At 41.2% G+C, this 14,793-nt stretch overlaps 1 protein-coding gene across 1 annotated transcript in view; it reads left to right on the forward strand.

Moving 5' to 3' along the window:
- kcnk18 (potassium channel, subfamily K, member 18) overlaps positions 1–14,406 on the forward strand; it is an 18,665-nt gene extending 4,259 nt beyond the window's left edge. The window contains exon 3 of the mRNA XM_031873092.1: positions 11,748–14,406. Within this exon, the coding sequence (XP_031728952.1) occupies positions 11,748–12,580 (833 nt within the window). The 3' untranslated portion in view covers positions 12,581–14,406. The remainder of the gene's footprint in view (positions 1–11,747) is intronic.
- The last annotated feature ends 387 nt before the right edge of the window (positions 14,407–14,793 follow it).

Here is a 14,793-nt window from a genome sequence, read left to right on the forward strand (position 1 = left end):
GGATGGAGGGCAGGCTGGAACCAATGATTCTCTCTGCAGACCTGACAGTCCGTTGTTTAGTGGCCAATCCAAACCACACAGTTATGGAAGAACAGACTGGATGATGGTGGAGTAAAACAGAATCAGCAGCTCCTGAGTACTTCCTGAGCTGGCGCAGGAAGTACAACCACTGCTGGGCCTTTTTCCTGATGGTGTCCATGTTGGAGGCCCACTTCAGGTCCTGGGAGATTGTGGATCCCAGAAACCTGAAGGTCTCTACAGCGGACACAGTGTTGTTGAGTATGGTGAGGGGGGGCAGTGTTGGGGGGCTCCTCCTGAAGTCCACTGTCATCTCCACAGTTTTGAGCTTGTTCAGAGCAGTGCTTGTGTAGAGCAGTGGTTCTCAAACTTTTTCTGTCACGCCCTACTTTGGAGAAAGAAAAATGTTTATGCCCCACCGCCCCAACAAAATTGTAACAAAATGGTCCATGTTGAACTTTTATTGAAATAACAACATTTTGTGACTCCTCCATCTGTGCTTTTTCAAATAATAGAATAAAGAAAATTGCAATCACTTTCAAGTAAACCAGATTGCTCCATCAGACAAAAACAATGTGCAATCACTTTGTTAGAACAATGCAAATAAAGTTCTATCTGTGCAAAAAACAACTAATATTTGGCAAAGAATACACTACAAATCTTATTAAAACGGGGTTGCAGACTTGATACGGCCACTCTCAATTCATGCTCAATGTTGAGCTTAGATCTGTATTTTATTTTGAGAGAGGCAACAGCAGAAAAGCCGATCTCACAGAGGTAGGATGTGGCGAAGGGAAGCACACTAAGCTACACATGTGAGTCGCCAAGGATCTTGGCCATCGCGCATGCGCAAGCGTAACCTGTTAACGGCGTAACGTAAACATTTATACAAAAGTACAGCCATTTCGGCATGTATTTATTAATGACTTTAGTTTTATGTCCGTGTACTTTGTACTTTTGTAATATGTGAAGTTCTCAATAAAGTTCTTGAAATAAAAACATTCTGCATTTCTCCCTGCGCCCCACCTGTAATACCACTACGCCCCACTAGAGGGGCGCGCCCCACAGTTTGAGAAAGACTGGTGTCGAGGGAGAAGAGCAGTGGGGAGAGCACACATCCCTGAGGGGCGCCAGTGCTGATAGTCCGGGTGATGGATGTGATTTTTCCCAGCCTCACCTGCTGCGTCCTGTCTGTCAGGAAGTTTGTGATCCACTGAGAGGTGGAGGCTGGCACAGTGAGCTGGGAGAGTTTTGGTTGAAGTATTTCCGGGATGATGGTGTTAAACGCTGAGCTGAAGTCCACAAACAGAACCCTTGTGTATGTTATACATTATTCACATATTTCTAACGGCATAAAGTCTGATAGTCTGTGGGGAAACAGAATGAAACTAAGTACATTAACTCATATGAATATAAAATGTAATAATATAAATATTACATACTTTAAAGCTTTAGTTACTTTACTTATATAGATGCCATATATATATATAGTATCAATATATAATATATTATTATAGGTTAAGCCACCCAGCAGTTTCACCTTCACCAGCTGCAAAATGAAAGAGATGAACACATAAAGAGATGAACACATACAGTAAATTGATTTCAGTTCAATTTTGGTTTTAGTCCCATTTCATTATTTCATTTTCATGGTCTCTCTCACACGGACAACTGTCTCTCTCTCTTGTTTCCTTAACAATATAGCCGTATCTAAGACTCTTGTATCGAACTTGTGTTGTATTGGTTAATATTTATTCCCGAGCTAAATAATCAATTCAAAACCGTGACAATGCTGTCAGATAATGCATTTGAAAAAAGAAAAGTACCCTAAAGCATACTTGAAAAATTATTGTCAATGGATGTTGACAATAATTGACAACAGCGTAGCCCTCTAATGTTCTTTGCTATTGGCTGACTCCCACGAGGCTCCTCTTTGGCACCTTGAGATAAATCTTACTCACCAACTCATCAGGAGGTTGAATTCTCACACTAGACCACCAGCACACCTGCTGTTTATTTCCCTTTTGTAAATAGCAACAGGAATAGAATAGGGGCCTGCTGGGCTTGATTACTTATAAGTGGAGTTACATCTCGTAACTATTTCTATTTTGTACACCCTTCGCTATTATTAATCACTCGAGACGAAGGCTGTTAGGGATTTGATGTACACCCAGCTAAGTGTGTAAGTTTGGAGCTGATGGTTCCCCCACAGACGTCACACCAAGCACTGGCTGAGACATACAACTAGACGTCATATCCCTGTGGTATGACAGCACAACGGCAGAGATGGGAGACCGTGAAGAAGCCAGGCAATGTCTTCCAATGAGCACCGTAGGCAGCCTTTTAAGCAGGAGGGCGTAGAGCGAATATATCCTCCCCAGTGGGGGTATGTTGCTGAAAACACTGTCCAACTTCCCTGCTCGCAAACAGGTTGACCAAATCCACTGGCATATTGAAGCAACTCTGTCAGGAAGAGTCCACTAATGCCAGGCTCTCCGGGAACAAACAATTCGGAAGCTGAGGAACACATTCTGAGTGATGACAGTTTGGTTGAGAAATGTGGCATCAAATCACAAGACTGTGTGGGCTTGGAGCAAGAATCAGCCAATTGTCTTGGGTTAGAACTGCCGACACTGTCTCTGAGAGGGTTTCAGCACAGTTTCCACACACTTGAAAAAGAAAGTGTATCCTGCCAATTTTACTTTCTGTGTTGAGGGGTGCCAGCTGGGTCTCTCTCCTGGCATTTAAGTTTGGTCACGTTTTACCTAACACAAAATCCTACAATCCATAACCAACAATAATACAACTCAAAATTCCACTACAGGATTTTTTTTGTGCAGGTAAATTCTGGTGCTCAAAAAGGAAAATGAAATCAAGTTCAGTTCAACTCGTAAAAAAACATACAAAGTTCAATTCAGTTCTGTTTTAGATAGCACAAGACAAGGAAAAAAGTCACTCACTGAGTCAGTCAGTCAGTCTAGTCAGTCTGAGAATCCAGTCTGGGTTTTACTGCTGTGTTGTGGATGAATCACTGGCTTCTGTAAACAGCTGAGGAGAGTGGCTTAGTAGCGATCCAGGAGAATAATGTTGAGTTTGATGTTTGATATGGATGAATAAACATTTTGGAAGGGCTTAAACAAAAACATGGGCAGATCCATTATTAACCACATGTCTGTTTTTCGTGAGGCGGCTGTAGCTCATTTGGTAGAGTGGTCGACCTCAGTGCTCAGTGGGTAGAGTAGTCCCAGTTTCCTACTGTCTGCATATCCAAGTGTCCTTAAGCGAGACACTGAACCCCAAGTTGCTGCCCACTGCTCCTAATGCTTAGGATGTGTTGAATGCAGATGTCAAATTGCATGTATGTACCAGTATGTATGTGACCATTAAAAAAATGTCTGAAGTCCCATGTGTGCCTTTATATAAGGAACCTAATGGACCTTTTCTCATTTCCTCCTCCAGTGCCACTGCCCCAGTCAGGCAGCACCCTCCAGTTCTGAAAAGTGAAGCCAATGCAGAAGTGCCTTGAACTTGCATTTTCAGTTGAATTTGCAATAGTCATAAAGAAGTCATACTGTTTTAAAGTATATGAGAAAATGACCCTCTCACTGGATTTATTACCTCAGTAAACATTGTAAACATGAGTTTATGGTCTCAATCTCTAGTTTCAAGTCTTCTTCAATACAGCATGATGTTCATTTAGTAAATTATGGTCCATTTAGATTAAATAGACAATAAAGCAAGGTATGCTTTAGGCCATGGTTACCTTGTGATTGACAGCTCGCCACAATGGCTTTGTCTGGTCTGAAAGTTGTCTGTGTTTTCGTCGGACAACTTTAACCCTTTCACAGTGTGTTTTCAGTTCATGAAAGGTAATTGTAACCTTTTTGGTTGCCTAAAAGTGGTGGGCCATCAGGGCCAGCAAAGCCTTCTCTGCTGGCCTAAACAGAATCACAAAGTTATAGCTATTTTGTAATTTAATAAGTTATCATAAACACACTACATTTATTCTAATTATTTTCCCCATTAGCTTATTATGTCATTGCACAGCTAGTCTTCCTCAGTTGCTCTGCTTCCAGCCTGCAGCTCTGCTTCCAGTGCAGCTTGTTTTAAGTAGAGCTTTTATCCAATCAGATTTCGCCCCTATTTCTCTAGGTAAGAAGAGAGGCCTGAGGCCCTCTAGGTAGACTTTGCAGATTAAGTAAATGGGGATATTGTTGATTGTCATAGTGTTCAACCAATCAGATTTTTAGTATGACATGTTGGGCGTATTCTTTGACATGCCAGAGCTGTCTAGGTGGCCTACATGTACGTCAGCATTAACGTGCAGCTCAGCATTAACGTGCGGGTCAGTGGGCTAGGTCACTGTTGTGAAGCTGAAGCTAGCTAGCAGAACTTAGTAGTAGTAAGAGTTCAAGTTGAAAGATATGTAAGAAGTTATGATATTGACATGACATTTTTAGCGTTTTGCTTGGTGTAGCTTTGTTTTTTTAACACTCAATGGCTGAAAGAGGAGGAGAAACAGATTTGGGAGTTACTGGCAACGCCTTTCTGGAGAGGGACATTCCCAGAAAAGCTGGACATGGTAAGAATGGGTCGGCCAACCCAACAGCTAGCAGCCCTGACACAGCCAGGAAAAGGATTTGTATGAACGGCATTCCTGGATAACAGCGTCGGAGAAGCGTTGCACATTTTATGGCTGGGAATGTGTCGCTAATGCTAGATTTGCTAACCAAGGCAGCAACACGACACCATAGCACGACAGGACACTTACAAGCTATGGTGCTTTTGAAAACTCTTGCTGAGACCCGAGTGGATCTACAACTCAACGAACACGTTCGCAAAAGGACCTCTCACTGGAACTGAACCGCACCAATGTTCTGTACAACCGCGATATTAAACTCTTTGTAAACAAAGAAAGGAGGATGGACTTTGTCTTGAAGTGAACAGCAGCTTTGGTAAGTGAACTGCTTTTGTTTTTTTTACATCTGCAGTAGCGTTACTACTGTGTTCATTTGTCTATGGTGTCGTTTTTATGATATGGTTAATATTGTTCCCTCTGATGTGAATAATATTTGAATGGCCCGTGCTCTTCAGTGTGCGGTGGAATACATGTTTTAGCGCCGCAGTGTTGCTAGATTGCTTTGTTGCTTTGTTGTCATATAAATATATGTGACTGGTTCTTGTGAGTTTGTTCTTGTCATTGTGTTAATTACATTGATTTTGACTATATGCATTGTCTGTTAATGACGAACAATCCCGTCATGTGCATATTCATGTATCTGTTTTCTTTTACAAAGCAAGAATTATGATCTGGAGAAATGGGGATTGTGTGGCGATTGCTTTAGCCCTGTTTGAATCAGTAGGGAACAGCTGCTTAAATGCTTTGGGGAGAGTTTGTAGCTTGTGTGCTGCTGTTGGTTTCCTGCTAAGCTAGTTTAGCATAGGCTCCCAGAACACACGCACCTCAGCAGAGTACAATGTTTTTCTTCTGTGGTGAACGTGTCAGGCAGCACGTTGTCTGTGACGTTGGGTGGGTTGCCAGGTTGAGCGCAGTGGCTCCACTGAAAGAACATTATATTTCCCACAATTTAAGCTTCTGCATTTTCCAAATGTACTAGTATTATTCAAACGTATTGTTCAGTTCGTAAGCCTCGTACCGAACGGTTTAATACGAATACGTGTATTGTTACACCCCTAGAGACAAATAATAACCCGTAGCTGTGGCGTCATAATGAGGTTATTAGGAGGTGGTTCAACTGTAGTAGGACAGCACTGAAGGCCCAGGTATAAAAAGGAAGAGGCTGTATGAATGAGTGAAAATGAATAAGAGATTGGCATAGCTCAATTCCAGCAATCTGAAGCATGGCCATCATATGAAAATGATGATACACAATGGTATGTGAAGAGTGAGTTCCACCGGCTTTGACTCAACTCCCAGTATCAGTGTTTTAAAATCCATAACCTATGTGGAAAAAAACAGCAATATGTCACACAATTTTGTCATTTTTACCGCCACAACCAAATTGTTGTAGTAACGGTCAACCAATAGAGTGGAAATAGTGCGTGCCAAATGACTTGCCTTGAAGCAGGAGAAAAGTAACAGTTTCAGTGTTAAAACTCCCCCTGTCATCATGCACCGGGGCACAATCACCAATAGTCATTATTGTGGGGCCCTGGAACAGTTAGGGCACAAGAAAAGGTGGAGGATAATATTAATAATATTAAGACTTTGAAGTTTTTTCACTTCAAGCCAATGTGATCACAAGAAATTATAGCTATGATAGCAATGGTGTTCAGATTATGTGACGTTTCATCCACCATCTAATGGATCCTAATAGTACTTATCTGATGTGTTGTGCTATCTCCTTCGGCAATAAATGGAAATATGCCTGATACATTATGAGATATCTTGTACGCAAACAGAGCTTGGCCTAAAGGGTAGTGCTAGAGGAAAGGTCTCCCAGCACATCTGGATTCATCACAATGGAACCATACATATTTGAGATGATTTAAGCAAGCTGTGCCTTGGGAGGAACTTTTTTCCTGACAGTGTTACTAGATGACAGGTCAGGGGGTCACCAACGTCATTCGGAATCATCTGTAAGAATCCAAACAAGATTTGTTGACAGTGTTGCTAGTAGATGTTAGGATACTTTGTTCTGGACGTAGAACACATTTTTCTGTGGCCTGTGGACAGTACAGATGCATACATATTGCGTTACTTACTGAATGACAAACTAACAAGCTGATAACCTTGAAAATGATTATGGCTTCCTTTTTTTCCTGAGAGGTCTGGTGTGTCTCATTATCAAGTGGCAGCTGTTTTTGAAAGGTTGGAGTATCTGAGGACTGACAAGGTGTATGGTTCCTGCATGTTAGTCTCTGTGGGCCCAATGCCCCGCCCCTTTCACAGTTATCAGAAGAAGGTGGTCACGCCACCGGTAGAAAACAAGCAACAGCAGCCTTGATTATCGATCAACTACCAGTGATTGGCCCAATCCCAATCTCCACACTCACAGACTCACGCACTTTGATGCTGAACTTTGTGCATTCCCACAAAGTTTGTGAGGGTTTAGGGCTGTCCCACTTGTCAAATCATCGAGTGTTTGAGTCTCTCGCAGACATTTTGAGCCCTTTATGAACCCTTACCGTAAGACTGCATTTCTGCAGACTTTGTCTGAGGGAATTACCCACAATTCATAGCAATGTGCCATCAAACACGGGTTTACCAGTGAAAGTCAGAGACGTAAGGACAAAAAGGTAAACAAAGAGGACGGCACATGGGTGTTTGCCTGTCATATTATATTTACACAACAACATTAAGGATTAAAGATGTAACATAAAAGCACATGAAAGCAGAGATTATAATATACAGCTGGTTTATTCGTTCACCATTCCTTTTCATTTTTTTTATTAAAGCTGTTTTGACAAAAACGAGAAAATAGATTATTTGACAAATAACTCTCATCTCGTGAGGCAAAAACCTGGAAGATGTTCAGATCAGGGAGTAAAAAATCATACAACAGCATAAGTAAAAGCAGTGGCGGGCCGTGCATTTTATACCTGGGCCTTCTGAGCTGTCCTACTACACTTGAACTACACTTGCGCGTCATAATCTCATTATGACGCGCAAGCTACGGTTATTATTTGTTTCTTGGGGTGTAACAATACACATATTCATATTAAACCGTTCGGTACGAGGCTTACAAACCGAATACGTTTGAATAATACTAGTACATTTGGAAAATGCAGAAGCTTAAATTGTGGGAAATATAATGTTTTCGGTGGACTGCGCTCACGTAGAAGACAACGGGCTGTGTGATCTTTTGAACCCGGAACAATAACAAAAAACAGCTGAAGCACCGCACGTGTCTTCAGGGAGGCTAAGCTAAACTAGCTTAGCGGGGAAACAACAGCAGCTACTGATTCAACCAGGGCTAAAGCAATCGCCACACAATCCCCATTTCTCCAGACTATCATTCTTGCTTTGTAAAAGAAAACAACAGCCCAAACGGAGAATCAAATGTCCGACCCTAACCCTGCGATGACGGGATGCTTCATTATTAACGGACAAGTCAGATTCAATGTAATTAACACAATGACAAGACAAACTCACAAGAACCAGTCACATATATTTATATGACGACAAAGCAACAAATAAACCCAGCAACACTGCAGCGCTAGAGCACGAGCATTCATTTTATTCATAAAACGGCACAATAGACAAATGAACACAGTAGTAGCGCTACTGCAGATGTAAAAAAAACGAAAGCAGTTCACTTACCAAAGCTGCCTTCACTTAAAGACAAAGTCCATCCTCCTTTCTTTGTTAACAAAGTCAGTAACACCCAAAAAAAAAAAAACAAAGCTAGGTAAAAAAAGAAGAAGAATCTACACCAAGCAAAACGTTAAAAATGTCATAACCTCTCTTACATATGTTTCAACCTGAACTCTTACTAAACACTAAGATCTGCTAGCTAGCTTTCTGTTTGACAAAAGTCACGCTGGCCCACTGACCAATCACGGCGCACGTTAATCCTGACGTACTTAGCAGGCTACCCGAGTACCACTGGCACGTCAAAGAATACGCCCAACATGTCAAACTAAAGATCTGATTGGTTGAATATGACAATCAACAATATTGTCCCCATTTACTGAAACTGCAAAGGCTTTCTAGAGGGCATCGGGCCTCTCTCCTTACATAGAGACATAGGGGCTGATTGGATAAAAGCTCTCCTTAAAACAAGCTGCACTGGAAGCAGCGTTGCAGGCTGGAAGCAGAGCAACTGAGGAAGACAGGAGCTGTGCAATGAAAAAATAAGCTAATGGGGAAAAAAATTCGAACACATGTAGTGTATTTGTGAACAATTATTAAATTATAAAATAGCTATAACTTTGTGATTCTGTTTCGGCCAGCAGAGAAGGCTTAGCTGGCCCTGACGGCCTGCCACTGAGTAAAAGAAAGCTAAGATAAAAATACGAAAATGTTCTTGCATTTGGCCCATTGTTGGTTGCTGGTTTGCTCGTCCTCTCCGGCTCAACGAGCAATGGAGAGAAATAGAGAGAGCTCAGATGTGGCCGAGCGTGGTAGATAGTGAATGACTAGATGGGCCGACGTTAGTGAGAAACAAAGCTGGGAATCAGAAGAACAAAACGTTATTTTCGGATTATTTCACGACAGTTACGTTCTAAAGCACAAAGAAACACATCCACATGCCTGCTCTCTCTATGCCTGTCTGTGTCTAAAGAGTTCACACCTGTTTCAATTCCCAATAGCAAGCCCAGAAATGTCCCGAACAACAAAATATGGTCGCAGTTCGACCCAGTCAGTTGGTTGACCTTCTTTGGTTTAGACTGAAATCTCTCAACAAATGTTTGATGGATTGTCAGGAAATTGTGTACAGATATTCATGTCCCCCTCAAGATGAACGTAACGCAAACATCAGCATGATAGTATTTAGCTCAAGATCCCACTGTGTTTAAGTGCAGCCTCACAGACAGGCTGTTGTATTAGCTTGGAACCACCATTAGCGTATGTATTAATGTATCTTAAGATGTTTAATAGTTTCCTTTTGCTAATATTAGTTTCAGTTATTACTGATCCATTTGTAAATTGTCTTCCTTATGTTTAATATAATTTGTTAACTCAATTATTATCTTTCTGGAGCTATCTTTTTTCATGAGAAGTTTGATGCGTAAGAACCTTGTGAAGATACATTAGTTTGTCTGTTACTTTCAGATACACGATAAGTGGTGAAGGGAAGCCAACTAATGGCCGAGTGGCTTTAGGAAGCCCACAACTCACTGGAGAGAGGGCACTCTCAGAGGAGAATGCTTTTTGCATCACCACAAAAAGCTTATTAGAGGTTGTTAGAGGTTAGAGGGGAATTGTCTTCTGTGTTGTCCTGTTATTTGGGAACGTTATCCATCTCTTCATTGCCCGCATATTTAGGGTTTAAGATAAGGCTCCAATAGTTCCATTGTTGTCTTACATTGTGTCATTGTATGAATGTTCATTTTTTTGAAAAAGTAGCATTTCTTGATTGATTGCAAGGTGTGTATTTTAAGACCTAAATGGCATGCATCATTAGGCCATGCAGGGTTATCAGGCTGAGACATAATACATCTTGTGAGACCTCTAACAGGCAACAACATTCTCTAACCCTGGACTAACCTGCCTTTAACCTGCCATCCTACTCTCACCCAAGCAAAGAGCAGATACTCTGCAGCTTCAACCTGCCTTATATCTACATTATATCTGCTTACACTAAACTTCTGTGTTTGATGGCAGTTTCATTTGCATGCCATGGCCCACTCAATTGTCCTACCAATATCACTGTGGCCTATACCTGGTTCAAGTAAACTTACCAATGGAAACTCTGCTGTTAATATGTTCCCTAACCTGTCTCACCAAAGAAAAGAACATGGTTTTAATATGAATTTGTGTGTGAGTGTAAAGCGTACAGGCAGGGTGGAGTTCGGTCCATTGCCCTGTTGAATACTTTGGAAGACATGTGGCTGTGGGCTTTCGAGAACCTGTCTAATAAGTCTAACCTGTGCCGACCTCATGTCGAGAGGCGGATACCTACTATACGAGTGGACACTTCACCCCAGTCCTGGACCTTCACCCACTACTGAGGTACTCAGTCTCCAGTCACTCTGGGCCGTCCTCTCCAGGCTTGGATGGGGCCCTCTGGTGGTAAGGGGGCCCATTGCAGTTACGCCCTCAACCATGTTTGGAAGAATTATATACTTAACAGACAAACAAACATTATTTGTGCTTGTAGATTGATAATAGATTGACAAAATGCTATTTAGATTGTACTGAATATTTGAACTTTAACCAGCCTGCAACCTCCGGGTCTAAAAGGTGAAGCCAATGCGAAAGTGCATTACACATACATTCTTTCATATGGCCAGCAGGGGGCGGCGACTCTTGTTTCAAAAAGAAGTCGGATTGTATAGAAGTCTATGAGAAAATGAATCTACTTCTCACTTGATTTTTTACCCCAGTAAACATTGTAAACAGAGTTTATGGTCTTAATTTCTAGTTTCATGTCTTATTCAATACAACATGATGTTCAATTAGTCAATTATGGTCCATTTAGATTAAATAGACAATAAAGCAAGGTATGCTTGTTTAGGCCATGGTTACCTTGTGATTGACAGCTCGTCACAATGGCTTTGTCTGGTCTGAAAGTTGTCTGTGTTTTCGTCTTGGAACTTTAACCCTTTCACAGTGTGTTTTCAGTTCATACAAAGTTAATTGTAACCTTTTAGCCTAAAAATGTCTTGTTCAGAGTTTGTTTGTACTTCATCCACTCAAGTCCAACGGACAAAATGTCAAACTTGAGGCTTCAAAACTAAAGTCCACAAACTAATGGGCGACGTCACTGGGACTTTGTCCACTTCTTAATATACAGCCTTTAGCATCCAAAGTTGTATACGTAAACTCTTGATCTACAGACCACACATGATGAAAAAAAGACTATTTCAACAAAATGGTGATTTTAAATGGAATTACAACATATTAAATATATTAAGGGCATGGTTTTATATTTCTAGGTCCATTAATCAAAACCTTAAATATGATATTTGGTTTTAGAAGTACACATTTAGTGTACATTATGTCCATGATTTTCCTTTTACCACTACTTGAGCTAATCCACAGATCCTTTTGCCCCTGTTTCAAAGTACTAAAGTGCCCATTTTCTCTATTGTTGTTGCAGGGTATGGGGAGATCTATCCCGTTACCTTGACTGGTAAGGTGGTGTGTGTCTTGTATGCCATGGTGGGCATCCCTCTCATGCTTTTGGTCATCCTCGATGTGGGAGACTTCCTTGCTATGCTGATGTCCAGGGCCTACATGCGCATTCACACCCTCTGCAAAATCCTCCGCTCCCACACCTGGTCACCATGGAAGGCTCAGAGGACAGCAAGGGACTCAAGCAACCAGGCCCTGGAGGATGGTACCTTTTTTTACAGCCATGACGTTGTGATCCATGCGCCCCTCGATATCCGGCAGGTACTTCACAGCCAAGCAGATGTACGGCAAAAGTCCATCCAACTCCAAAACAACAAAGAGATCTTTGAGAAGATTCTCGCCAGGGAGAATTTACTTAGAAAGAGCCCACTGCTCAGGACCCTCTCCTGCCCAGAGCTAGACCGGCTGCCACTACCACCCAAAGGATTTGCCATTTGGGACTTCACAGGGTTAGGGGATGGAATGGAAATGCTGGATGTACCCTTTGTACTGATTCTTTTCATCATGATTGCCTACATTTCTTTTGGCGGTTTCATTTTGCCATTGTGGGAAAATGAATTGAAGGGCTTTGACCCCTACTACTTCTGCTTTATTACACTCACTACTATCGGTTTTGGCGATATTGTGCCAAATCACCCTAAGTACTTCATGCTTACCTCACTCTTCATTATTGTCGGCATGGCCATCATGACCATGTCTTTCAAGCTAGGGCAAACACGGATTGTAAGCTGCTACCGCCAATGCATCAAATTCATCAGCAGGGGAAATACGGAGACTTTCAAAAAATTAAAAGAATGACTAAGTAACCAAGAGATTCTCTGTCTCATGTCTAAGAGTTGTATAAGCTGGTTTTGACACATTTTCAAAGCAGGGATGTGTGGGAACTTTTCAAGTGTTATTTGTGCTTTCTGTACAGTTATAAGCTAAATAAAAAGTGTGCATGTGCGAAACGCATTTGCCCAGTGAAGGAGAGTGATATTCAGAATGAGTTACAGTATCTTGCCATGGAATGAGTATTAGTACTATTTGATATTCTGGCAATTGTTCTGCCGTACAGGACTACAGAGGGCAGACAAATAGTCTTTCTATTTATATTTCTGCACTTTGTCACTGGCTGGCACTCGTTATAATTTGGAAAACCCAAAACATATGTAGAACGAGGTCTAAAAGTGTGCTTTAGGTAATAGTCAACGAACTGCAGAACACAAAATACGTATTGTAAACAGTGACACTAAAGAAGATCCATTTTAATTTGGGCTTTAAAACAATAAAATGCACGGCTTAAGGGTAGGCTACACAAACCCTTCCTGACATATGGGGCAACACACACATTCATTTATGCTCAGTGACATTCATCATGTTTGCGCTGGTCATTTACAGAGTTAGGAGCGTTTGCTGAATCTGACATGGCACACTCAAACTATTAATTAATATGATATATTCTGCAGGGGTTTTGCACTTTATTTTGCATTGTAGAATTGTTATTATTTTATATATATATATATATATATCATGTATGTATGTATGTATCAGAGGTGGAGTGGGTCGTTTTCTAATCAGAAGAGCTGCAATTCAATCCCGGGCTCCTCCAGTCCATTTTGAACTGTCTTGGTCAAGACACTTAAACCCAAGTTAAATAATAACCACAACATATGAGTTTAACCACTTGCAATAGCAAAATGACATAAAATGGTGGACTAATGTACATAATGGAAAAGGGTGCACAATCGATGGATGGATGATGTGGCCTTCTCTGATCCCATTACATCCTGTAACTTCCTCTCAGTTTTATCTTTTTAAATCATCACCATATGCATCATCATCATACTGTGTAGTTTAGCTTTCAAGTTAGTGTGCAGACTTCTGCCACTAAAGCATGTTCCTGATTGCCTCTTGTATTCCAGCAACTGCCCAAAGGAGTTTCATGGTTTTACTCGCAGCACTACTCATGATAACCCCCCCCTCCCCTCCCCTGCCCTGCATGTTAGATTACTACAGATCACAAGATATCAGTCACATTATTGGGGGGTTAGTTATGCCGCTTTACATTTCTCATTAACAAGCATTCATCAATGCACAAGTTGCATTCATCATGTCCATGCTGGTCGTTTACGGAGTTATCTGAAGTTAGGAGCGTTTGCTGAATCTGACATGGTACACTTGTACACAGTTGTTTTAGTTTGATGCATGAACAACCATCATTTGGTGTTAATATGTATCAGAAAGCATGCCCCTCTTCACCTGATGACATTAAAAACCAGATTACAGATATTTTATTGATGGACAATTTTGAATCAATGGACAATGCAGGCCTACAGAGAAAACAGGTTTGACCAGCTGGGCTCTTGAATCTGTCTTTCTTTGACATTATATGGCTTTATTACAAAGTGACTGTGGAAAGATGAGAGGATATGAGGCCAGATAGATATGACTGACATGCTGCAGAGATCCTCCGCAAGACTCGGATCGGGGACGCTGAAAACCTGAAAACCTTCCACTTCTGAGGGAGAGTCTTAATTTATCACAACATTTTCTGTGGGATTGGAACAAGTTTTCATTACTTTAAAAGAAAGATTTTCAGTATTTAGTGTTTTTCTCTGTGCTCTTCTTAATGATTTGAAGTGGGCGGGGCTTGGTTGGAAAAATGTGATATTGTGTCAAAAGGTGTTAACAGCATTGTATTGACTCTTGATAAGAGTCGACAAAGAACTGTAATAAAATTTTGACCAATGTTTAATTATGTTTTGCTTATTTAGTTATTAATATTTCTGTTACAGAAAAAAGAATTAGATTAGAAAGTAAGTTCAGGGGCCCACCGAGGTGCTCTGAAAGTTTCTGATTAACTCAGCCATAGAGACAGTGATCAACAGACATTTTCTATTTCATTGTTTCAACTCTGCCAACAGGTCAAATGGATAACAATGCTGTCAGAATCACAGCTAGAAACCATCTTGTGATGGGATCCCACCAGCAGCGACTCCAAAGGGTGTGAAGTGGGGGGCCAATGGCCC

Source organism: Anarrhichthys ocellatus, unplaced genomic scaffold, assembly GCF_004355925.1.
Source record: "Anarrhichthys ocellatus isolate YVR2014 unplaced genomic scaffold, GSC_Weel_1.0 scaffold68, whole genome shotgun sequence".
NCBI lineage: Eukaryota > Metazoa > Chordata > Actinopteri > Perciformes > Anarhichadidae > Anarrhichthys > Anarrhichthys ocellatus.